The sequence below is a fragment of the Fusarium venenatum genome, assembly GCF_020744135.1.
Source record: "Fusarium venenatum strain MPI-CAGE-CH-0201 chromosome Unknown EDB82scaffold_3, whole genome shotgun sequence".
In the NCBI taxonomy this organism is placed as follows: Eukaryota; Fungi; Ascomycota; class Sordariomycetes; order Hypocreales; family Nectriaceae; genus Fusarium; species Fusarium venenatum.
Genome location: NW_027072131.1, coordinates 5,029,610 through 5,055,140, shown reverse-complemented (window position 1 = coordinate 5,055,140; position 25,531 = coordinate 5,029,610). Strand labels below are relative to the sequence as shown.

Here is a 25,531-nt window from a genome sequence, read left to right as displayed (position 1 = left end):
AAAATCCCCATAAACGACGACATCCATCGACTTAATTTTTGCGGCGCATGTTTACGCGCGTGCAATTGGATTCTGTCGTATCTTCCCCCAACCCATTCCTTCACCTATGAGGGCTCAATTGGGACGAACCTTATGCTCGTATAGCCCGTCTATCCATTCATCCCAATCACTGGCACGCCATATTCAGTTGCGGTCATCTGTCCTTTCTTCCGGCTTACTGAGGCTTTCTCTTACCAAGTCACGAGCAACCCCTGTCTTGACCAGGAGTATTGTAACTGCGAGATATCTTACAAGCCCAAGAATACAGCCAACTAGTCTTAAGACTCTCGAACATCCAGCTGTTGTCGCCAAAAGGCCCTACACAACCTCCACAGGCACCACTGACTTCAATCCTAGTGGCAACCCCCCGCTTCAAGCTAATTCACTTCACTCTGCTGTTATAGCTGCAGCAATCATTGCAGCAGTCGTCGCTGTATCAGCTTGGCCTGCGGGGAGCTCCGACAATCCGCCACCATCTGGAGATATTGAAGAAGATATCGCAATTATGTCTTTCCAAGTGCCTCCTGGACGTCCGGGAAACCTGACCCCTGAACAAGAGGAAAAGCTTCGTAAACTATGGGTTGCTGTCTTTCAGCTTACTGGCGTTGCCGACGAGGGGAGTTCTGGCGCCGGGATTCTGTCGCCCAAGGAAGAGACAAACACGGCCGATGCTGATCAGAAGAAGAAGCGAGGATTTGGCATGTTCAAGAAGGGTAAATCTGGTACTTCGACACCAACTGAGACTGCCGATGAGGACAAGTATAACGAAACAAAGCAGTTCCATGAGACACTTGCCAAGGAGACACCCGAGACTATTCGCCACACTATATGGAGTATGGTCAAACATGACCACCCTGATGCCCTGGTTCTACGCTTTCTCCGCGCACGAAAATGGGATGTTGAGAAAGCCCTTGTCATGTTGGTCGCGACTATGAACTGGAGACACAACGACATGAAAGTTGATAGCGATATCATGAAGAACGGCGATGCTTTTGCGGTTGAGGATGAGAAGACCGACTCCACGACCAAGCAAGTTAGTGCCGACATGATGAAGCAACTTCGCATGGGCAAGAGTTTTTTACATGGTACCGACAAGCAAGGTCGGCCTATCTGCGTCGTTCGAGTTCGCCTTCATAAGGCTGGTCAAGAGTGTGAAGAGAGTTTGGAGAAGTACACTGTTTACATCATTGAGACAGCCCGTATGACACTCGAGCCTCCTGTAGACACCGCTGTGAGTCACTTCCGACAAATCCCGAATTGCAAGTTTCTAATGCGCAAATGCAGTGTATCGTGTTCGACATGACGGGCTTCTCAATGGCCAACATGGATTATACTCCTGTTAAGTTCATGATCAAGTGTTTCGAGGCCAACTATCCAGAGTCTCTCGGCGCCGTTCTGGTACATAAGGCTCCTTGGTTATTCCAAGGTAATGTGGCGAGGATTGTTCAGATGTTCATAGGCTAACAAGATAACTAGGCATTTGGAAGGTCATTCGTGGCTGGCTCGATCCTGTTGTGGCGGCCAAGGTGCACTTCACCAACAACCGATCCGAGCTTGAAGACTTCATTGCACCGAACCACTTGATCAAGGAACTTGAGGGCGACGAGAATTGGGAGTACAAGTACGTGGAGCCCAGCCCTGGCGAGAACGATAAGATGAAGGACACGCAAACGCGGGACCGCCTCCTTGTCGAGCGTGAGAAGTTGGTCAAGAAGTTTGAACAAGCGACTCAGGAATGGATTCGTCACCCTGAAGGCGAACAAGGCAAGCAGATCAACTCTGAGCGCGAGAAGATTGCCAAAGCACTAAAAGAGGACTACTGGCATCTTGACCCGTACATCCGAGCGCGAACGCTGTATGACAGACAGGGAGCGATCCAGAGCGGTGGCAAAACCGACTGGTACTCACTCAAGCCCCCAACTGCTGCGGCTAGTACTTCTGCCGATGACTTAGATTAGACGAACGAAGCGCAAAAAGAACGTGGGTTGTAGACAGTCATATTGAAATCGTGGGCGCAGGGCGGTACCTGTCACGTTGACAATAATACTAGACGGGCTTCTTAAGAACAAAGACTTGCACTGGATACCGGCCACCACAGTTTTGATATAACCATTTAAATCTTTGACTTGATCTCTTCGCAGTAGGCCTTGAGCTGTTCCATATCGGCAGGGCTAGTGGGCCAGGTAACACCGAGGCCTTCCTCTTTGTTGGGCTTGGGAATCTGCACTTGTTAGCTATAGTTCTGTCGGGGTGTAGAACCGGAGGTCTGACCATGTGGAAATGGACCTATTTTCATGTTAGATTCAGTATAATTGAGAGACAGACCGAAGCGGGCTTACATGATCAACTTCTTGGTGGGCAATGCGGCCGTTGTTCTGAAGGATGTTGTAGTCGGTGGCACCAGTCGCGTTGACGATTTTCTTGAGAACAGGCTACGTGCATGGTCAACACCTGATCATCAAACATGACGGGTTCTTAAACTTACCAGAACCTCAGCGAGGTCTTCATCAGGGATATCGGCAAGCTTTGCTCCGTGGTACTTGGGGATGACAAGCTATATCCGGTCAGCTAGCTCATGGCACTGGTAGCTTCAAACATACGGCGTGGCCTTTGCTGAGAGGTCCAATGTCAAGGAAGGCGAGAGTCTTGCTGCTCTCGAAGAGCTTGAAACTAGGGATATCACCTATTTGAATAAAAAGTCAGCTATCTTCATGACACAACGAAGACAAAAACAGCTAATAAATGAACAACCTCAACATACTCTCCCCCTCACTTTCACGCCATGGTCTTGCCAAACTCTCTAGCTCTTACCCTTGATGATTTTACAGAAAATACAGCTGGACATCTTGCAGTGCGTTCAGATTCTGAGTCGATGATAAGAAGTAATTACGCAGAAGTACAAGAGAGATATCGCGATACCAAGTTGAGTTTAATCAGATGTAGCTCTGAAGCTGTTGAGGGGCTGCTATGTTGTGATTGGTTATGGTTAATTAATGAGAAGGGTATATAACATAAAATTACACTGCTTTCTGTTGGAGTGGGACCTCCCATCGAACTCACCTCTTGCCTTTTACCAGATGTGACCGTGGGATTGGCCCAACAGACTCCGTTCATCTAATCTTTGGAAACCATTCATCTAGAATCTCTAGGTTCGAATTTTTGATAATTTACTTTTGGATAAATTCTAGAGCATCATTGCATGTCGCCCAGTAATCCTTTTGGATTTTTGGATTTTTTTAAGCTTAACAAAGGTCTTTCTACGAGGCTGAAAGCTGGTATTCTCTATAGCTTCACTGGAAAGGAAGTGAAGCTTTTGGGTCTTGGTTTTTACGTCATCCCTCTCGCAGCGGGGTCACCTCAGCCCCTCCAAATACAAGCTAAACGGGTTGCTGTAAGGCAAGCATAATAATACATACGGGCCCATGATCTATCTGCCTGGTATCGCTGGTCGCCCACTTTCAGGCGCCCATTTTCTTTCTTTCTTCCTTCCTGGTGACACTCATTGCCAAGATTTGCTGGTTTAATACGTGCGAGCCACGGTTTGCATCAAAGTTGATCCTGCTTACGAACCCAACAAGATACTTTGCTATTGACACCTGATTCAAAACCCAGCTGCCCACACATTTCAAGATCACCCATCCCCATCAAGTTTGCGACAAACCCTCCGACAACCGTTCTCGCTTTATCGAAATGCCCGAATTCGTCAGCACACCTCTCTACGGCGGTGCAATCACTTGCGATCTGCCCGCTAAGTTCGCCGATGTCAGGTTCGTAGTGAATCTTCTTTGCGCCTAGAGCTTGTTCTTGTGCTGATTCTCTGCATTTGCAGCAAGTTGCGACAAGTGCCTGATAACCAGGAAGTTTGGATCGACCAAGATGGTTTCACCAGCATCATATTTGATATTACCGAGCGTGTCGGAGGCTCTGGCTCAGGCCCCGAGGTTGACGGCCGTGCTATGACGACCCATCTCGAAGATATGGTTGGATCAGACATTGATACCGTCAAGATCTGGAACACTGCCGAGACCGAGTTTACCAGATTAAAGTACGCCCATTGGATTACTCAGAAGAAAGAAAGATAACTGACTTTGTCCAGTGGCACACCCGCCTACACGCTCATTTCCACACAGACCCCTCACGTTAGCAAGTCCCGCGACACAACCTCTGCGCCCGACTTCACTGCTATCATCTTGACGCTATTACGATTAGAGAAGGAGAAGACGGACATTCTTATCACCATTAACGTGCCGCACATTAAGGGAGAATACGACGAGTCGGAAGTTGACCTTGAGCTGGGACGCCAGGGTAAGCTAATTGGTGATGCCGTCGAGTACTCGGCCAAAATTTGGGAGACTTTCAAGATCAAGGACTGGGGCCTCTTTGGTGCCTAAATGCGAGGGAATGTGACCAAGTGAGTGCGCATTCTTGTCGAGGCAGTATATAAAGCCAGAGGAACTAGGATATTCTGGGATGACTACCACGATTGATGATATTTTCTTTCTGGATTGATAAGTGAACGAATACAACGATTGTATAGATAATGGAGAAGCCACGATATCATGACTCGCACATGACCGCGATTTTGACTACTAAGGTATGATTTCTCATACTACCTGTGTTGGCGTCCTGGGCTGTTTTAGTTCCAACATGGGATTTATTGAACTAAATTTGTCCAACTATACCTGACCATCGTCTTCCAGATCAAAGACGATGAAGACATATGCTCGCCTAAAATAAAACATTTGTTACCATACAACATTGGTTACTTGTCATGATACAGGGTAGCCCATAGCGGAAAGAACGTTCGTTTTGGGAAGAAGATTTGATCAGGAAGTATATAGTAAGACAAAAACCAGTTATGCCATAAAGAGCCAGATGCGATATGCTACTACAAGTCGCAGAGAATTTGTTAATGGCCGCCTGTGCCGTTATATCATGTAGAATACTGTGCGTATGGGTATCAATCTAACATGCGCTTATCTATGCTTCACCCTCAATCGTCAGATCAACCAGCGTTTCAGCAATGCTTTCAACTCCCGATTTGCTGGGACCTTGGCCTCCAGATTTACCTTCCTGCTTCGCCCATTTCTCCGCAATAAGCTTCATCACAACCTTTTGCGGACAACCGGGGTTCTCCCCTCTAACAACAGCCATCTGCTCCTTGACGAACGCCTGGTATCGGCTCGGGACTTTCCCTGCTGCCGCTCCTCTGGGAGTCGGTCTCGTCTGTTTCAGCAATCCTTTGCAGCTACCGCATCGGTGTCGTTTCGGGTCAATGCTTTTGGAGTGCCTTTTGAACTCAGTTGCGCACTCGTCACATTCCCACACGTACTTGAAGTCGATATCGTAGCTGTGCTTCGTTGTCACCTCGATACCACGGTCACCAAATACGGCCGAACACTTTGCCGCCCAAACTTTGAACTCACGACCGTGAGGATTTGTTGTAATACCACTGACCATGAAGTTGGCAAGGTGGCAGAATTCGTGGGCCATCACATTGAGAAGACGATGCTCATCATCAATGACCTTTTCAGCGAGTTCAATCGAGGCGTGATGCTTATACGTCACAGATATTTGCTCGCCGTCAGCCTTCCGTGTGGTTCGAATAGTCTCGCGCCGCCAGCCTGCTCGGCCAGCTGTGGTGTTGAGTGTCTTCGTCCACACAAGCTTTACACCACCCGTGGACCCAGCAAGCTCGGCAATTCTACCTTGAGTGATCTTACAGTCCAGCTCGAGCAAGAAACTCTCAGCTAGCGCGTGTTTTCTAGCGGCGAAGGATTTCTTGGCCTCCTTTTTGGGGTCCTTCTTAGGGCTCGCCTTCTTAGGGCTCTTTGTGGCAGGAGGGAGCATAAGCTTGCGTGGCGAGTGCTGGTCATTCCAATCATTGACCAGATCTTGGTTCCAAAAATCGTCCGTACTTGGATGATGAGGTGTCCTAGGTATGACGATCTTTTTGCTTGGAGAGACAAGACCATTGGGGTTGGCAGCTCTTGGGGGAGTACTAGGAGGGGTGGTGAACTGGTCCTTGCTGGACACTTTACTATCTTCATCTGAAAAATCTTCGAGTTCAAGTCGTAGTTTGGAAAGGGTGTCTGCAAGATCTGATGCTGTGCTGGTGCCCGAAGTGTCTCGTTGATTACTTTGGCTGGTCTTCCGAGATGAAGAAACCTCCCCACCTGATATAGGCTTCTTGGTGACGCCGCGTATTTTGCTGTTGCTAGCATCTGCAACACCATGAGGTGCTTTTGGCAACAGAGTCGGAACGTTCTTAATCGATAACACACGATCACTTGTACCGGTAACTCTTGATGGTGGATTGTTGGGCTGCCCTGTCCCCTTTCTCGTTGGAACTTCAGGAGAATCGTTCAGCCAGTGAAGTTCAGAGGCACTATCGGAAGCCTCATCCGCGGTTTGATAGACGCTCGGTTCCTCGACATCTTTCTCTTCATGATCTTCTTCAGTGTCGGCTTCACTGTCGATCTCCCGTGCGAATGCTAGGGCTTTGGACTTGGTATTCAAGTTAAATTTTGAGGTTTGGGTTTTGGCGCTTATATTGGGTACTGTCACTGTACTTGTCCTTGTGCTTTGAAGTCGCCGTACTCTCGTCAACACTGTCTCGTTCTCAGAACCAGAGCTCTTTTCGCTGTCATCATCACTGTCGTCAGAATCTTCTATAATCCTTCTGTTCCTCCCCCTGCTAGGCTGCTGGCGAAACTGTGGCGTGACGTTGTCTTCTTCTGAGCCAGAGCCAGAGCTCGAGCTCATATTCTTCCTAGAACCAGAAGAAAAGCTGCCAGTTGGGGCTGTTTCTCGAGACGGCTTCTCAGAAGTTGTCTTACTTCTTCGTCCCCTCGCGTTCTCTTTCTCTCTCGACATCCATTTTTGGAAAAGAGGATTAGCTGTTGGTTGCTTGGATTCCCCCAGACGTCGCACACGTCTGGCTTCGGAATTGGTAGTGCCCTTGGAAGTACGGGCTGTGGTGGCTGGGCCTGTTGGCTTGGTCACCTTCTTCGTTGCTCTGGTGCTCGGTTTCTGGAGTAGTATCTTGAGGTCGGGAAAGTCATCATCACTAGAGGAATGAGCTTCAGCCAGTCTCGCCATTGTAAGTTTGCAGGAGTCGTGAGACACAATGCTTAAATTATGACAAATGATGAACGTATGTGTATTTCTTGAAATTGTTAAAGGCACGCGGACGTATCGACATGCACTTCCAGTTAAAAGATAAAGGTGTAGGCATGCGGTGACCTGGAAACAAAAGTGTCGATGGCATAAAAGGGCTTAGCTTGGATGCCGGCGGACATTGGCAGATAATGTTTTCTATGTATTGTTCTGCGAAGTCATGGAACAAAGTAAAGACACACCGTTGGCAGAGCAACACGGACTTGGAATGTGGTGCCTATCGCTATCACACGTGACTACATCGGACTCAAGAGATGGAGTCAGGTGAGGCATAGGTTCACGACAGAAACTCTACGGACTTGTGCTGGATATAGATGAAAAATTGCGACAACGTTCTTTACAGTGACGATTTGGTACTGAGGTTACGGAAAAGCACTGCTGATTCCCATATGAGGTATTGCTGGTCGAATCGACTAAAAGTAACAGCGCTGACATCGGGGATGACAAAATCCGGGCCGGAAGACGGGAAATACAAATGTAGGTGCTAGGTATTGGCATGATTATTTTTGGTGCTCGCTTGTAAGGGGTTTCCTTGGCGGACAGGTCCATTTCTCCTAAAAACAGGAATAGGGTAAGAATTTGCACGTCGCCCCTAAACAGAGTTGTAACGTCTTGGCCATTACATGTATATAACACGCACAGTATGCATTTGCTGCATTTCGATTACGGGGAACTGTCGATATCATTTCAAACACTCGAACGAATGACGTACGATTTTTTATCATTGAGCATTATCTCCGTAGCTTAGCACTGTGGATTTAGTTGTTCCTAACAGAAGGCAGTAAGGTGAAATAAGCCCGAGCCAAAGACAACATTGAAAGCCTAAAATAATCGAAGTGACTCCATACTTGGGTGTGGGAATTGGGGCTTAACATGATGAAAAAGGAGGTGGCTAACTGACTAGTCTAGCTGACTGCTCCTCAGGGTATCAGAAAAATTGGCCGCTGGAAGTATAATAGACGAAATTAGTAGATCAGCTTATGCTCTTTTGGCTATAGTTTTTACACTACTTATTTTTATACCTTAAGACTTAGGAGGCCGTCTTTCTGCTACCTACTAGCTGCTATCCATGATTTACAATCAGTTCCCCTGGTCAGTCCGGTAATGAACAAGCTGCAGTCTGAGCGATCATCCATCGGCTGTTGACAGATCTTCATTGCCATTGACTGTTTTATTCGGTATATTACAGCTGGGATCGACATTGCTTATCGTTTGATGCTGCAAGCAAATCACAATATGGTGTTGACATAGAATAAAACCACTCTCACAAGACAAGACCCAGCCATCCGCAAGACTTTGCCCAGTTAGCCAGTCGGTTTAGACACCAGCCGCTGCCAATTGACGGGTGGCGTTTTACCAGCTTATCCGATAACACGAATATGGAATCCCTCAACCCGCTTCCCAATCATTTCTCAACTTCAAACCAGTCGTGTCAAGAAGAGTGTCTTCTTAGCGTGGCACACTACTGAGCCGCTGAGCCATATTTAGGATAGAAGATTGAGCTAAATTACAAAGTCAATGTTTTAGTACCACCTATGGAAATGGAGAGATGAAAAAATTGACGAGGAACCACAACTTTGGATGGGTAACGTTGGGAGGATCGATGATCGTGTCTGAAACGAACAGGGATAACCTTGCTGGAAAACTAATGTTTGGAGCACTGCAATACACAGGCCGCGTACAGCGTCGTCATCGATTTAATAATGGATGCTGGCGCATGCTACTATTGTCATGATGGACAAGGACGTGGCTGCGCCTTTTCCTCTCTCTTCGTATGTGTAAGTATTTGCACAGCATGTGCTGCACTAATTGGTCTTGTTGCTGTCGGCTCCTTTTTACGGAAGCTCCTGTTGATGTTTATCTCATGAAGGATTCAGTCTCCCAATACGAGAATGTAAGATGCATGATCTGTTCCTGCATAATTGGGTACTGCTCTCCCACTATATTTCGTCTAGCTTGCTTGGTAGATGGCACCCTCTCCTGACTCTGCAGTCACCGATTCACAATCGAGATTACATTGAGATATCAGGGCTGAAACAATTACAGTCAAGATTAACATGTTGGTGACAGTAACCAGGAAAAGATAGACTCCACAAGTCTACCAATACCATAGGTATAGGATATTAGTTGCCAAGTTGTGATATACAACGTAAAAGATAAGGGCAGGACTAGGTTTCTTGACCGACCGTCCATGCCACATCAAAGTCACTAGGGGAGCATGCATGCGCATTTCGAGGACAAGGTTACGCAACAGCTTAATTATTACTCCACGCTTCACGATCTGACGAACCAGCTGAAGCTTCTCGAAGTCCTCGCCAACAGCTGCCTACGGCTATGGCCGCAGCCGTGGGCGGGAGCCGGCAGCTTGCAGGGCCACAGACACGTGTAGACAGGCTGATATCGAGCCTGTAACCAACCTCAAACCTGAGAGCCATGGAAGCTTTCAGAGACACATGGGAAATACATTGCTCAACGCGTTTTTTTTTAACCTTGGATATCGTATTTAAATCAGTGACAGTACTGGACATAGCTCAGCCACAATTGATCTTGCTTTCACAATGACCACTGCAACCTCTATCTAATGCCACTGTAACGCAACGAAACTTACACCATGCTACACCTGGATAACTGAGGTGCCTATGTTTGTCCCATTCGCATCATCCATCGTAGTTCTGGGCTGTAGAAGAGATTGTCTGTTGTGAAATCGGATGCGCCGTTCAGGGGCGTCGCCGCCCCCCAGTGGAGGCTTCGTCGAGCAGCCCGATTCGCACCAGTATCCGGCCCGTGAGAAGAATCACTCCGTGCCAATAGCGGTGGACGCGTGGCTGACTGTGAGAACGGTACTTGGAGACTACAAGCTTGTCCAAGGCTCCGCCTCATAAATCTGTGTCTAAGGCGCCGCGTGGAGACTGCCCCCCTAGCCTGGGTGCATAATGTTAGCATGACAATACCAGCTGAGGAACTGACTTTTGAGTACCTAGCGAGTACTGACGGGGGCTGTTGAATGACAGCAGTATTTCTATCCGAGCAATCCGTGGTACTCGTCTTACTGCAGGAGAACTTAATCTGGCCAGCCACTTTCGGAGACAAGGACCCAACCACCCGCCTACGACACCCAATTAGAAGCTGTATCCCCTGCCGCTCCTTGTCGACGCCCCTGGCCCGCGCTGGGAGTCGCGGGCGTGGGTTTCTGGGAGCCAGAGATGGGATGGGATGGATGGGGCCAGCAGGAGCAAAACAAGGAACGAAAGGAGGCGGACCTGGAAACGGCCCGGACAACCCACTGGTTGGAACAACACATCATGATGAGAAATGCTTATTGTTGGTGCGAGACAGATGGACGGTTGTATCGTTTCGTTGATAAACCGAATTGAGTTTCAGCGGTCTGGCCGCTGCGAGTTTCGGGCTTAGCGGCTATCACGGCTTGTGAATCCAGAAGCTCCAGCAACGGCTGGAGGCTAATGACCTCGTGCGTCGCATAAAAACCAGTACTGAGTGGTCAATAGAAATGTCAGATCAGCCTTGGTGAGCAAATAACCTTAGAGAGCTCCAATAATTTCGTCAGGTCCTTTTCTAGTCCCTGTTATCTTTGCGACCCGCCTGCTGTACTAAGGTGCTAATGTGCTAAAGTCTCCCTTCTCTGGTTGTGTGTACTTGTTTTTGGGTTTGAATTCATGCATCGCTCCCTCCCTTTCATTTTCCACTCCCACGTCTGGTCTACATACTTCATGTTTGCGTGGCTCAATCAAAACATAAACAAGCCATCTTTTTGACTATTTTTTTCTTCTTCTTTTTCTTCTTCTTCAACATTCCCACATTAACTTTTCCATCGCTTCTGTTGCCTGTTTCTTTTACACACAAGCACGAGGGAGCTTTCAATACAGAACATCCATTGGAAATGTCTCTCGATTGATCCCACCCCAAGTGGACACCCCCTTGGTATCTTACAGCCACACCTAAAACTGTAGCTCTCACACCCCTGACCTTCGCCCTGGATAACCCGGCGCCGAGACAAGTAGCGTTTCTCTCCCTGCCCGTGCGGGTTGGAACTCAAACCACCAAAAACCAACCCTCATCTTTCCCCTTTGCTATTCTTTGCATTACGCATTGCCGACACTCGTTTTACGGCTTCGCCAAATCGCTTTGTCTCGCCCTTTTCTCTACGATCGAGACAATCCAAGCCGGTGAATCATTTTGTTGTGACTGATTTGTCTTTTTTGAACCGGAATCGACGCTGAATTACATCCTTTTCTTTGGCCGTTCCGACCAAAGTCATTTCTCCCTCAGCCATTCGACGCTTTTTGACGATCACATCTTGCAGTGCCGGTCACGCTTGTTCTTCCGCCTGATCTTGAATCAATCACGCTCGTTGATCACCCACATGTATATCTCTAGGTGAGTTCACAGCGTCTAATCACAGTCAGTTGTACCGCAGCTACGGATCAAACACGACTCAGTTACTAGCTATGAGAGACCGCGACTAATCATCCATCCTTACAGATAATCTAATCAACTCAACATGTCGGGATATCCAGGTGGTGGTCAGCGCGACCACTACGATGATGGCTACGGCCCTCCTCAGGGAGGTAACCAACAGCAAGGCGGAAACACGGACTCCTACTATCAAGACGATCAATACTACGACCAAGGCCATGATAACCGCGGTCATAACCCTAACTCGAATAACAACAACAACAACAACGATGGGTATTATGATGAATCGTGAGTATTGCAGCCTGATCACCTGTGTAGACCTGGCTAACTTCTCGCAGCGGTTATTACAACGCCGATGCCAACAACCCTTATCAAAATGACGGAGGCTACTACGACGGCCACGACCAGTATCAAGATGGTTACTATGATAATGGGCAGGGCGGCTACTACGACCAAGACTATGATCGTGGGTACCAGGGACAGGGTGCCCGTCAAGGCTCCGAAGAGGATTCTGAAACCTTTAGCGACTTCACTATGAGATCGGATATGGCTCGCGCTGCCGAGATGGATTACTACGGCCGCGGGGATGAACGTTACAACAGCTATAACGATGGGCAACGTGGTTATAGACCTCCCTCCTCACAAATTTCCTACGGGGGAAACCGCTCTTCCGGCGCATCAACCCCCAACTTTGGCATGGATTACGGCAATGCTCTACCTCCTGGCCAACGCTCCCGGGAGCCTTATCCTGCCTGGACCTCGGATGCACAGATTCCGTTGTCGAAGGAGGAGATCGAGGACATCTTTCTTGATCTGTGTTCCAAATTCGGCTTCCAACGAGATAGCATGCGGAACGTCTACGACCATCTGATGATCCTCCTCGACTCTCGAGCCTCTCGAATGACACCAAATCAGGCTCTGCTCTCCCTTCACGCTGATTACATTGGCGGTGATAACGCCAACTTCCGCAAGTGGTACTTCGCCGCCCACCTGGACCTTGACGATGCCGTCGGATTTGCCAACGGTCTTGGTAAAGGCAGGAAGAAGAAGGGCAACAAGAAGAAGAAGAAGGACCCCGAGGCCAGCGAAGCCGAAACCCTACAGGATCTCGAAGGAGATGACAGCTTGGAGGCTGCCGAGTATCGCTGGAAGACCCGCATGAACAAGATGTCGCAGCATGACCGTATCCGTCAAATCGCCTTGTATCTGCTCTGCTGGGGTGAAGCCAATCAGGTTCGCTTTATGCCCGAGTGCTTGTGTTTCATCTTCAAGTGTGCGGACGATTACCTTAACTCTCCTGCATGTCAGGCTCTCGTTGAGCCGGTGGAGGAGTTCACATTCCTCAACAACGTTATTACTCCTCTTTACCAATATTTGAGAGACCAAGGTTACGAGATCTCTGATGGTGTGTACGTTCGCCGCGAGCGTGACCACAAGAACATCATTGGTTATGATGATTGTAACCAGCTTTTCTGGTATCCTGAGGGTATCGATCGCCTCGTCCTCCACGATAAGAGTAAACTTGTGGATGTACCACCTGCCGAGCGATACGTCAAGCTTAAGGATGTGAACTGGAAGAAGTGTTTCTTCAAGACTTACCGCGAATCGCGTTCATGGTTCCATCTCCTGGTTAACTTCAACCGTATCTGGATCATTCATTTGACCATGTTCTGGTTCTATACGTCCCACAATGCCCCAAGTATCCTTGTCGGTCCCAAATACGAACAGCAGCTTAACCAGTCTCCGTCAACAGCCAAGCAGTTCTCTATCGTTGGCTTTGGTGGCGCTATTGCTTCTCTCATTCAGGTTCTTGCTACTCTCGCGGAGTGGGCATATGTACCCCGACGATGGGCTGGTGCTCAGCATCTTACCAAGAAGCTCTTTTTCCTGATCTTTATCTTGGTACTAAACATTGCTCCTGGTATCAAGGTTTTCTTTCTTGAAGGCATTGGTGGGAAGAAGATTGACACAGCCATTGGTATTGTTCACTTTGTCATTGCTTTGATTACCTTCCTCTTCTTTTCCATCATGCCACTGGGCGGCCTTTTTGGCAGTTACCTGTCTACGAACAACAGGAAGTATGTTGCCAGTCAAACCTTCACTGCCAGTTGGCCCACGCTCCGCGGCAACGATATGGCAATGTCGTATGGACTCTGGGCCGTTGTCTTTGGCGTCAAGATGGGTGTCTCTTACATCTACTTGATTCTGTCCTTCCGTGATCCCATTCGATACTTGAATATCATGAACGTCGACTCATGTCAAGGAGACAGCCTTCTCCTCGGGAATCAGCTTTGCAGATGGCACCCAACAATTGTTCTGGCCTTGATGGCATTCACAGATGTCATCTTTTTCTTTTTGGATACGTATCTATGGTATGTTCTTCTGAACACTGTTTTCTCGGTTGCCCGGTCCTTCTACATTGGATCTTCCATCTTGACGCCTTGGAGAAACGTATTCTCCCGTCTTCCCAAGCGTGTCTACTCCAAGATCCTTGCCACGACGGACATGGAGATTAAGTACAAACCAAAGGTTCTCATTTCTCAAGTTTGGAACGCCATCGTCATCTCCATGTATCGTGAGCATCTCTTGGCTATCGAGCATGTTCAGAAGCTGTTGTACCACCAAGTTCCTTCCGAGCAGGAGGGTAAGCGAACTCTGCGAGCCCCGACCTTCTTCATTTCCCAGGAAGATCATTCCTTCAAGACCGAATATTTCCCTGCTTACAGTGAAGCCGAGCGTCGAATCTCATTCTTTGCCCAATCTCTGTCTACACCTATCCCGGAGCCTTTGCCTGTCGACAACATGCCCACATTCACTGTCATGATTCCACACTACAGCGAGAAGATTCTTCTCTCGCTTCGTGAAATTATTCGGGAAGATGAACCTTACTCTCGTGTTACGCTTTTGGAATACTTGAAGCAACTTCACCCTCATGAATGGGACTGCTTTGTCAAAGACACCAAGATTCTGGCTGATGAGACCTCTCAGATGAATGGAGAAACCGACAAGGATGAGAAGAACACCGCCAAGACCAAGATCGATGATTTGCCCTTTTACTGCATTGGATTTAAATCTTCTGCGCCTGAGTATACCCTGCGTACCCGTATCTGGGCCTCTCTTCGTTTTCAGACTCTGTACCGTACTATCTCTGGCTTCATGAACTACAGTCGTGCTATCAAACTTTTGTACCGCGTCGAAAACCCCGAGGTTGTGCAGATGTTCGGTGGCAACACTGACAAGCTTGAGCGCGAGCTTGAGCGTATGGCCCGTCGCAAATTCAAGATTGTCGTTTCTATGCAGAGATTCTCGAAGTTCAAGAAGGAGGAGATGGAAAACGCCGAATTCTTGCTTCGCGCTTATCCTGACCTCCAGATTGCTTATCTTGATGAAGAGCCTCCAGTTGCCGAAGGCGAAGAGCCTCGCTTGTATTCGGTTCTTATTGATGGTCACTCTGAAATCATGGAGAACGGCATGCGACGTCCTAAGTTCCGCGTCCAGCTTTCTGGCAACCCCATTCTCGGTGACGGCAAGTCTGACAACCAGAACCACTCTATTATCTTCTACCGTGGCGAATACATCCAGCTCATCGATGCCAACCAAGACAACTATCTGGAAGAGTGTCTCAAAATCCGCAGTGTTCTCGCTGAGTTCGAGGAGATGAAGACCGACAATGTTTCTCCTTATACTCCTGGTGTCAAGAATGATGTCTCTGCACCTGTGGCTATTTTGGGTGCCCGTGAGTATATTTTCTCCGAGAATATTGGTATTCTGGGTGATATCGCCGCTGGAAAGGAACAAACCTTTGGTACACTCTTCGCTCGAACTATGGCACAGATTGGTGGCAAGCTTCATTACGGACATCCCGATTTCCTGAACGGTATCTTCATGACAACTCGTGGTGGTGTTTCCAAGGCCCAGAAGGGTCTTCACTTGAACGAAGATATTTACGCTGGTATGACTGCTCTCCTCCGTGGAGGGCGTATCAAGCAATGTGAATACTTCCAATGTGGTAAAGGTCGTGATTTGGGATTTGGCTCTGTTCTCAACTTCACAACCAAGATTGGTACTGGTATGGGTGAACAATTCTTGTCGCGCGAGTACTACTACCTGGGTACTCAACTGCCTCTGGATCGGTTCTTGTCGTTCTACTACGCCCATCCTGGTTTCCACTTGAACAACATGTTCATTATGTTTTCAGTACAGATGTTCATGATTACTATGGTCAACCTTGGAGCTCTCCGTTATGAGACAATCCCCTGCGAGTACAACCGAAACGTTCCCATCACCGATCCTCTTTATCCTACCGGCTGCGCCAACACTGATGCACTTACGGACTGGATTTACCGATGTATCGTGTCTATTCTTTTCGTTCTGTTCCTCTCTTTCATTCCCCTTATCGTCCAGGAACTTTCGGAACGTGGCATTTGGCGTGCTTTCGTTCGATTGATGAAGCAATTCTGCTCTTTGTCGCTCATGTTCGAAGTTTTCGTCTGTCAGATCTATGCGAACTCTGTACAGCAGAATATTTCATTCGGTGGTGCGCGATATATTGGTACAGGTCGTGGTTTCGCCACAGCACGAATTCCTTTTGGTGTCTTGTACTCACGATTCGCTGGACCAGCTATTTACTTCGGCGCTCGTTTGCTCATGATGCTTTTGTTTGCAACCCTGACAGTCTGGAAGGGCGTCCTGATCTACTTTTGGATCACCCTTCTTGCGCTGACTATTTCGCCCTTCCTTTACAACCCCCATCAATTTGCCTGGACAGACTTTTTCATCGATTACCGAGATTACCTTCGTTGGTTGTCGCGTGGTAATTCCCGCAGCCACGCTTCATCTTGGATCTCGTACTGTCGTCTTTCTCGAACTCGTCTTACTGGTTACAAACGCAAGACACTTGGAGATCCATCTGCCAAAGCATCAGCTGATGTTCCTCGAGCCCCTTTCGCCAACATCTTCTTTAGTGAGATTTTCTCGCCGTTGATGCTCGCTGTCGTGACAATATTACCGTACCTTTTTGTCAATGCTCAAACCGGTGTTACGCCAGCGAACAATCCATCGAACAGGAATAAGATCCAGCCCACTCAATCGCTAATGCGGCTGCTTGTTATAGCTTTTGCGCCTGTTGCCGTCAATGCCGGCGTCTTAGCTGCTATGTTCGGCATGGCCTGTTGTATGGGACCTCTCCTCGGCATGTGTTGCAAGAAGTTTGGTAGTGTTCTCGCCGCTATTGCTCATGCCACTGCAGTAATCTTCCTTCTGATTTCCTTCGTGGGCATGTTCGTTCTGGAGAGCTTCAACTTTACACGCACTGTGGCCGGTATGATTGCTGTGATTTCGATCCAGCGTTTCTTTGTCAAGTTGATTGTTTCGACATGTCTCACTCGCGAATTCAAGGGCGATGCTTCTAACATTGCCTTCTGGAGCGGAAAGTGGTACTCGATGGGATGGCACACAATCTCTCAGCCTGCTCGTGAGTTCCTTTGCAAGATTACTGAGCTGTCCATGTTCTCTGCCGATTTCGTTTTGGGCCACTGGCTGCTCTTTTTTATGGCGCCCGTCATCTTGATCCCCAAGGTTGACATGCTTCACTCCATGATGTTGTTCTGGCTCCGTCCCAGGTATGTATGCCCCATTCCGTCCCCATCAATGATACTAACAGTTTTCAGTCGACAAATTCGACCTCCTATCTACTCGATGAAACAGTCTAAGCTTAGACGAAGACGTGTGATCCGTTATGCCATCCTCTATTTTACCCTCCTGGTCGTGTTCATTGCTCTCGTTGCTGGACCTGCCGTAGTTGGTAAACTCATGGGTGAATCACTCAGCAAGACTATTGAGAAGATGATTCCTCTGGAGGGACTTGTGCAGCCAAACTATCTTGATCATAACAACACAAACAGTACCTCGGTCACTGGTATCAAAGATCCCAAATATACTGGCCCTGGCCTCACAATGACTGGTAGCAAGCGCGTCGCAGCATCGGCGACCGGCAAGATCAAGCTATTCTAAGCGAAAATGGCGAGAACAGGGCCTCTCTTTTTGGAAACACCTCCAACAGTGTACTGGCGCTCTGTCTTTATGCACAGAACAAGTTATTAAAATGTCAAGTTTTTGTTTTTTCGTTTTCGTTTTTGCTTTTCAGTTCGGTACCTAGCACAGGTGGATGCGTGTGTAAACACTTCGAGTTTTATAGAAGCGGAAGGGGACGAGAGGAGGAGAGAAGAGGTTGGCAACACAAGTTAGACCTGTCATTCACTGGCTGAACTGGGCTGGTCTGTTTTATTGGCACTAAGGCGCACCTTTTCTTCTTAAAAAATATTCTAATGTGTACAATGAAAGGAAGCAACACATGGCAGAAACTTTAGACTTATATGCAAACAATGCCTTTTTTTCATTCTTTTCAATTTTTGACTTAAGTCAAACTCTCATTTTGTTGCATATATCAGATCTGTGAACCGATTGATATTGCCTTACACATAATGACTGATTTGGTTTACTGTATTCCATGATTTATTTCCATGGTAGCTTACCAGTAACTTGTACTTGTGTTTGCGTATTTCACCCGACATCTCCGGTCTATCCGATCACTGGAGTGGATGGCCCGTCTTACTGGAGCTCAGGTACCCGTCGAGCCCCTGTAAATTATGAATGTTAGCGACCAATCATGCAGCCAATCACGGGCTCTCGGCAGCTTGACTCAGTACATTTTAGGAGGATCCTGGCGGCCCCTTTGTTGACCCATGGTGACAACGTAATTAATTGACAGGCCATCACTTTCAAAAAAGAAGTCCGTTAATGTTTACTCAAACTGCCTTCTGACATCCACTTACAAGGTCAAAGATCTAAGACTGACCCTTCCATAATTAAGAAGCACGATACGAGACGAGACAGGAAAGGAAATTCGAAGCGGTTGACGATAACGACGAAAACATTAAGGACGATGGAACTCGATACACTTCAAGCCAGACTGGGCGACATCATTGAGCAAGCCTCAGTCTACTTCCACAAAGTGCCTGGCTCCGCCGTGTTCCTTCGCTATATCAAGTCGAGTTATCAGAATGACCCCGTGCGATCCGCCATTGAGGCCGTGCTGCTACTCTTCTTCGTCCGCTACCTCCTGTCACCGTCTTACTCGACGCATAAGCAGAACTATGTCAAGCTGAGGGAGGACGTAAGATCACTACAAGATTAACAAGGGTTTGCAGAAACAGGATGCTAACTTTGGATGCGTGGTAGGAAATTGAAGAGCTGATTGATGATTGGCAACCCGAGCCTCTTGTCGAGGAGCAGACCGCTTTCGAAGCTACCGAAGCTGAACGCCTCCCCGTCCTCGTTGGGTGAGCATAATTGCCTTTATGTCAGAATCAACATCTAATGTCTTCTAATAGTCCGACCGGTCCCAAATCGAAACTCGCTAACGGCCGAACTGTGACCAACCTCGCATCGTACAACTTCTATAATTTCAATGGCAATGACCAAATCAAGGAAAAGGCGATTCAGGTCCTACGCACCTACGGTGTTGGCCCTTGCGGCCCTCCCCAGTTCTACGGCACTCAGGACGTTCATATGAAGACCGAAGCTGATATCGCCGCGTACCTGGGTACTGAGGGTTGTATCGTCTACGCTCAGGCTTTCAGCACCATCTCCAGTGTTATTCCCTCTTTCTGCAAGCGTGGCGATGTCATCATCGCTGATCGAAACGTCAACTTCTCCATCCGTAAAGGTCTTGAGCAATCGCGAAGCACAATCCGCTGGTTTGAACACAATGATATGGACGATCTACAGGACGTTATGAAAGCTGTTGCCAAGGAGCAGGCCAACGCCAAGAAGCTTACTCGTCGTTTCGTCGTGACTGAGGGTCTGTTTGAGCTTTCGGGTGATTCCATCGATCTGCCGCGCCTGGTGGAGCTCAAGGAGAAGTATAAGTTCCGTGTTATTCTGGACGAAACCTGGTCCTTTGGCGTTCTTGGCCGCACCGGTCGTGGCATCACCGAGGCGCAGAACGTGGATCCTCAGCAAGTTGACATGATCATTGGCTCTCTCGCTGGACCCCTCTGTGCTGGTGGTGGTTTCTGTGCTGGTCCCAAAGACGTCGTTGAGCATCAGCGTATTACCTCTTCCGCCTACACCTTCTCCGCCGCTCTCCCCGCCATGTTGGCCGTCATTGCCAGCGAGACGCTCAACCTGCTTCAGTCCAACCCCGACATCCTGTCCCAGTCACGCGAGAATATCAAGGCTATGAAGGCGCAGCTCGATCCCCGTAGTGACTGGGTCTACTGTCCTAGCGACCCTGAGAACCCTATCATGCTTCTTGTCCTCAAGCCTGAAGTTGTCGCTGCACGAAAGCTGGAATTGGAAGACCAGGAGCGAATTCTGTGTGACTGTGTTGAAGAGGTACGTTCTATTAGTGACATGACTAAAATAAGAACAACAGACTAACTTGCAGAAAGACACTTGCCAATGGCGTTTTGATCACGAGGACCAAGACCAGGCCGTATTCCCACACTGTCAAGCCCAAGGATGGCGCCTGGTTCGCCCAGCCTGCTCTGCGAATTTGTGTTACGTCAGCGCTGTCAAAGAAGGATGTCGAGAAGGCTGGTGTCACCATTCGACATGCCATCACCAAGGTTATGACCCGCAAGACGAGTACCAAGACGGTTTAAACCAGGGGCCTTGGAGGCTGTTAATTTTGGTGACAATAGAAAGATGGCCCAGTTTACGTTACATTTACGAACACAGTCGATAGGGTGTCGGGTTACTCTGAGACCTGCTGATTATGGATGGAATACCAGGCAGGACAATAGAGGAGACGCACACGATAATCTACATATTGGCAGGTAGCCATTCAGCAAGCTAATGATTAATAGATGCGGCTTTGTATGCCGGCATTGAATAAGTTTCACCACCGTGGTTTCAGTCGCTATACTTGAAAGCAAATGTTGACCGTATTGTCTTCGGCTTGTGTAGTAACATTGCTAAAGGGGGAAGGGGGGGGGGGGGGGGGGGGGGGGGGGGTGGCTGAATGGAGAGTTGAAGCAAACAGATCGCTCCTTTCGAGGAGATGAATTTTGCGAGGAAGTAGAAAAATTTAGAATATGCGTGAGTGAGTTGCTTTGCGCGTCTCAGACATCCCTTGCCACGTCACGCCGATGCTGTGACCCTAAATCACAAAAGTGGTTTAATCTAACGAAAGAATTGCCAAGACTACACATGCAGAGAAGGAGGCTGTTTCATACCTAGGTAGTTAGCCGGGAATATGAGAAACCGGGAACCTTTTCAGCTCGTAACTTGGCTGTGATGTGTCTCAGTTACTACATTCCTGGGGAGATTACGAGGTTTGAGATTACGCGGTATGGTAGGAAAGCAACTCATTCCAAACAGTTAACAGCGTCGTGGTCTCTTATTGTGATTCATTTTAAGGTTATGCTTCCGGGAGTTCCTACGAAACATGATGTCGAGATGTGTTTTCTCAGCGAATGTCTGCGTGCGTCTCAGGTCGAGGGCTAATGATGAATGGCAGAATAAGGATGCGAGGGCTTGTAAACAAGGCATTTCTCGTGGGTTTCAGCACCGATAGGAACGGTTAAGGTGAAGAGTGTCTCTCTCTTGTCTTTTGCAGGCTCAGACTTGAACTTCCCAGTGGTTCAGGTGCAGACCATCCAGTTGTACCTTCCTTCAGACCACACATATTGCCTCGTGTTGTTCTGTCCTTCCTGTCTTTTACCAGCTATAGGTACTCGAACTGCCATTCTTTTATCTTCCAGTGTTGAGCAGCCACTTCCTCCCTTGTTTCGAATTCCCTCTTCACCTTTATATCCATCACTTCTTCCTCTTTCTTTTCCTCTTTTTTCTTGTCTCCATTCACTCTTCAACCTTGTCTAATTTCATTAGCTTTCCTAAGACTATTCACTCCTTCTTCTTGTTCTTTTTTTTATCTTCCAGACACTCTTTTATCTGATTCCCATTCGTCCTTCGACAGCGGGTTATTCAGTCCCGTCTTATACACTCATTTTCTCTCGAATCACCCACCTCATAACAACTATATTTGAGCTCTTTTTAGTAGCTCGTCCACTCTCTGATACTCCTTTTTAAAACACCTGACCTACGGACCGAAATATCTAGTATTATCAACATGAAGCGTTTCTTCACTTCGGCGGTGGCTATGGCGGCGGTTGTCGTTGCTGTCCCTGTTGGTAAGTACCCTCGCGGCGAGCGACAACTCCAAACTGACCGTAACTGTAGGCCGACCACTTATTAGACGAGAGCCGTACGCTACTCCCATATAGTTTCCAGAATACTGACTTACACCGTGGTAGGGTTACCACTATCACGCTTACTGCGGCTTCTACTTACACCCAAGTCGTCGCTCCAGCCACTCCGGCACCCATTATCCCAACTGGAACGGCGACCTTTCCAGGAACCCCTGTACCTGTGCCTGACGACCCGAAACCACCCAAGGGTAGTGGATCTAAACTTCCATGTGTCAATTGCAGCCCAAGCGTTTCTTCTGGCTCGGGCAGCTCTGGAAGTTCCGGAGGTTCAAGAGGCTCTAAATCCCCCGGCATTTCCTACGCTCCGTACCGTGGTGATCACCAGTGTAAGAGCGGAGATGAGATAAAGCAGGATATTTCCGAACTTGCGGGCACCTACTCCCTCCTCCGTATTTACGGCACCGAGTGCGACCAAGTTTCCAAGATCTACCCATGTGCCAAGGCCAACGGCATGAAGCTGTTCCTCGGTATTTGGGATATCAACGACGTCCAAAGCGAAGCACAGTTGATCATTGACGCTATCGGTAACGATTGGGATATTGTAGACACCATCAGCGTCGGAAACGAACTCGTTAATAACAACGCTGCAACTCCTGCACAGGTCCTCGCCGCGGTCGACGAAGCTCGTGCGATCCTGAAAGCCGCTGGATACAACGGCCCTGTCCTGACTGTTGATACGTTTGTGGCTGTCCAGGAGCACCCAGAACTTTGCGAAAAGAGCGAGTACTGTGCAATCAACGCCCATGCCTTCTTTGACCCCCACACATCTGCCGATGGTGCTGGAAAGTGGCTTTCCGACACCGTCCAAGTCGTCAAGTCGAAGTTATCCAGCGACAAGCGCGTTGTGGTCTGTGAGACTGGCTGGCCCACAAAGGGTGATAGCAATGGTAAGGCTGTTCCTGGATTGACTCAACAGGGGTCAGCTCTTAAGGCCATCAGAGAAGCATTCTCCGAGCACCCTGATGACCTCATTCTTTTCTCTGCTTTCAACGACCACTGGAAGAAGCCAGAACCTGCAACCTTCCACGCTGAACAGTATTGGGGCATCGACGGCAAGGACTCGACTTCTGAGTAGAGTAGAGCTCGAAGATTTGTCGTGTCAGCTAAGCCTTCGTATCTTTGAACGGTTTGCAGCCCGCCTTTTGTTGTGAAACATCATTCGATTTGGTGTCTTTCTATATTGCTTTGTGTTATTGTTAATGTTTCGGGGCCACGGAAGCCGAGTACCTTGGGTTATAGCAGGACTATACATGTTTGGTACTTGGCAAGAGCATGTGGGAGGATTGTCTACTTCTTATGGGATTTCAACTGCCTGGTTATATCACCTGGCTGTCTTGTTTCAAGAGCTTGAAAAGACTTATGTCTAGTATTTGTATGAATTGAAACGTGTTTTTATTGTGATGCTAATCCTCTTAATGATTGGACTGTGTAGTTATTCTCGGCATTGCCTTGGAGCGAGTGGCAAAATGTATATCCGTACATGTATGAATTCGTTCAATTCTGGGGGTATACTGTTGTGGCTGCGCTCTTCACTTTTAAAGATTGATGGTGTACCGCCATAAAATAAACAAGTTTGCCCAAGGATGGAAAGCCGCCTACATAGCTGACCACACATATTGTTTATCCGTTCCTCATTAAACCCTCATGATGTATCAGTAATGCTGTAAACTAATCCACAGATAGCCGACCAACTATGTATGCTAGTCATTGTAACGATCCTTAACGTCGTTGTTTTTCGTGTTGCCTTTCACATGCCAGACCATGTCACGACTGTAACTGAATTGTTCGCAAAAGGAGTTTCGTGTCCATGCCAAAAATTAGCCAAACAAAGGAGAATGAGGCCCGTCGAGTGAAGATGGATAGGGACCGTCACTGGAAATTGAGATAAACCCCAGAAAGAGAATTCAGACACTGTGATGAATAAATACATCCAATGATTGAGTTTTGAACAAAAAGTAAAGAAATTTCAAAAGTCTCGCATGAACCAGCGATTCACAAGCCCTTGATCCACTGATATCTCATAAATGACAAAACCTGGTTTGTTCCATCCTTGTAGAGATGTGGTCAAATAGGCGCCTCGATCAAATTCCTGTCAAGCTGCTCGACATTTTTCAGAAGGAGCTGCGACAGGATGAGTTTAACAGATCCAGAGCTCATCAACAAACTGATCGAGTTCAATAATACGAAATCGAGAACCGATGGTGTTATCCTTGAGCAGTGCATTCCATGCGGACGAAAGACTTGCTTTCCAGGACACAACCTCAACGCTCCAGCCCATTTTCAGGGCGCGTTGGGCATACGCGAGAAAGCCATCCGAGTACTTGGCCGGCCGGGCATCCCCAGTGGCAATAACAAGTGTGCCGGGCATCTCAAAATACTGCATAACAGATTCGCCAATTCGGATTTGAAGTGTTTCGTCAACCATATCCTCGACATAGCGAAAACCGCCAGTCTCGAAGGTGGTGTGGTCGTTGGAACCAGACTGCTCAGCACGACGACTACGAAGGTCGACTCGATATCCAAGATCTTTCAGCTCTTGAATGAAAGGAGGCTCACCTCGATCGGGACGCATGGAACAGCCTACATTGAGCCATTCGGCGTGGCGATCACGGGTAAGAAGTTCGTGGAAAAAAGGGAGGTTCATTTGAGGAAGTGGTACGAAGCGCGAAGATTCGGGAATGCCAAATCTGGCTCTCAAGGCTTTTTGGAAGCCGATAACGATATTGGACATGTCAACGAAGACGTGAATTCCGTTGTCTGCAATAGTAGAAAAGTCGTTGCAGATTATGGAGTCGACGATACGCTCATGGACCAGTTTACCCATAAGACTTTCATGTTTGGCCGAGGCTGACGGCACATTACTGTGAATTTCAGAGACGGGACCGTATTTGAAAGGCTGATACGAGAGGACATGTTTAACCGATTCTGGCCGAACACCATCCCAAACCACCACTCTAGGTTTAGAATTACCCCTTGAATGAGACCTTTCTTTTGTCTTCACAAACTTGGCCTTGCTCTTCTTACTCTCAACAAAATGATTGAGAGGAGACTCATTGGAGCTTGGCGGCGTTGAAGCAGCGGTTGAATATGAAGCGACAGGCAAGACATCAGTGTCAGAGCCACCGCCGACCTCTGAATCGGTGATTGGGTCGAATATTGGTCCGGTCAAGGTGTTGGGGACATCAACCACTTTGATGATTGATACTGAATCGAGGGATGTCTTCAGTATCGAGACTGGCTGTGCCTTTGCGGAGGCAACTGGCAGCTGATACCGGGGCGTCCCATTATCTTGGAAGCGAAGTTGCTCAAAGAGTCTCTTGAAATTTCCAAGCACGGGGGGCGAGTCGGAGTTCTTGGTGGTCTTCGGAGAGGCCCAATCCGCAAGGCTTTGCGAATTCAAACGTGAAAAGTCGCCAAGCTTGACCAAGCCATCATGGCCGATATTTATGGCACCCGGCGGCTCGTAAAGAGGATCATCTGTTGAAGCTGTCGTTGTGGATGCCATAGTGACTATCGAAAGCGGTCGTGCACATGGAGGCGTATTTTATGTTGAGGGCAATACTGGTGATGTACTCACGTCTTGGATAGACGCGAGCTGGCCCGTG

At 48.1% G+C, this 25,531-nt stretch overlaps 8 protein-coding genes across 8 annotated transcripts; 5 read left to right on the top strand and 3 right to left on the bottom strand.

Moving 5' to 3' along the window:
* Nucleotides 1-13: 13 nt before the first annotated feature.
* Nucleotides 14-1,997, top strand: EDB82DRAFT_434053 (uncharacterized protein; the record flags this gene model as incomplete). The annotated part of the gene is made up of 3 exons (XM_025728106.2): nt 14-1,270; nt 1,324-1,465; nt 1,516-1,997. Coding segments are annotated over 3 exons (1,881 nt in total), but the record flags the coding sequence as incomplete, so codon positions are not given.
* Nucleotides 1,762-3,050, bottom strand: EDB82DRAFT_252178 (HIT-like domain-containing protein). Its single transcript, XM_025728105.2, has 7 exons — nt 2,851-3,050; nt 2,640-2,722; nt 2,525-2,593; nt 2,379-2,471; nt 2,311-2,325; nt 2,066-2,260; nt 1,762-1,977 (listed from the first exon to the last, which is right to left on the bottom strand). The coding sequence occupies exons 1-6, from the start codon at nt 2,882-2,884 to the stop codon at nt 2,153-2,155; spliced, it is 402 nt and encodes a 133-aa protein (XP_025582506.1). The 5' UTR covers nt 2,885-3,050; the 3' UTR covers nt 1,762-1,977; nt 2,066-2,152.
* Nucleotides 3,051-3,587: 537 nt separating this feature from the next.
* Nucleotides 3,588-4,472, top strand: EDB82DRAFT_252080 (uncharacterized protein). The gene is made up of 3 exons (XM_025728104.2): nt 3,588-3,806; nt 3,869-4,084; nt 4,136-4,472. Exons 1-3 carry the CDS (start codon nt 3,730-3,732, stop codon nt 4,428-4,430), a joined length of 588 nt encoding a protein of 195 aa, XP_025582505.1. The 5' UTR covers nt 3,588-3,729; the 3' UTR covers nt 4,431-4,472.
* A 98-nt stretch (nt 4,473-4,570) lies between these two features.
* On the bottom strand, nt 4,571-7,324 carry EDB82DRAFT_252113 (SprT-like family-domain-containing protein). Its single transcript, XM_025728103.2, has one exon. The coding sequence runs from the start codon at nt 7,138-7,140 to the stop codon at nt 5,020-5,022; it is 2,121 nt and encodes a 706-aa protein (XP_025582504.1). The 5' UTR covers nt 7,141-7,324; the 3' UTR covers nt 4,571-5,019.
* Nucleotides 7,325-11,737: 4,413 nt separating this feature from the next.
* On the top strand, nt 11,738-17,664 carry EDB82DRAFT_527468 (1,3-beta-glucan synthase component-domain-containing protein; the record flags this gene model as incomplete). The annotated part of the gene is made up of 3 exons (XM_025728100.1): nt 11,738-11,940; nt 11,991-17,273; nt 17,322-17,664. 3 exons carry the CDS (start codon nt 11,738-11,740, stop codon nt 17,662-17,664), a joined length of 5,829 nt encoding a protein of 1,942 aa, XP_025582501.1.
* A 510-nt stretch (nt 17,665-18,174) lies between these two features.
* EDB82DRAFT_507729 (pyridoxal phosphate-dependent transferase) lies at nt 18,175-20,636 on the top strand. The gene is made up of 4 exons (XM_025728098.2): nt 18,175-18,826; nt 18,892-18,992; nt 19,044-20,049; nt 20,106-20,636. Exons 1-4 carry the CDS (start codon nt 18,596-18,598, stop codon nt 20,316-20,318), a joined length of 1,551 nt encoding a protein of 516 aa, XP_025582500.2. The 5' UTR covers nt 18,175-18,595; the 3' UTR covers nt 20,319-20,636.
* Nucleotides 20,637-21,787: 1,151 nt separating this feature from the next.
* Nucleotides 21,788-23,001, top strand: EDB82DRAFT_432611 (glycoside hydrolase superfamily; the record flags this gene model as incomplete). The annotated part of the gene is made up of 2 exons (XM_065607718.1): nt 21,788-21,848; nt 22,016-23,001. 2 exons carry the CDS (start codon nt 21,788-21,790, stop codon nt 22,999-23,001), a joined length of 1,047 nt encoding a protein of 348 aa, XP_065464093.1.
* Nucleotides 23,002-24,063: 1,062 nt separating this feature from the next.
* EDB82DRAFT_478098 (uncharacterized protein) lies at nt 24,064-25,431 on the bottom strand (the record flags this gene model as incomplete). Its single annotated transcript, XM_025728096.1, has 1 exon — nt 24,064-25,431. The coding sequence occupies one exon, from the start codon at nt 25,429-25,431 to the stop codon at nt 24,064-24,066; it is 1,368 nt and encodes a 455-aa protein (XP_025582498.1).
* Between the last annotated feature and the right edge of the window lie 100 nt (nt 25,432-25,531).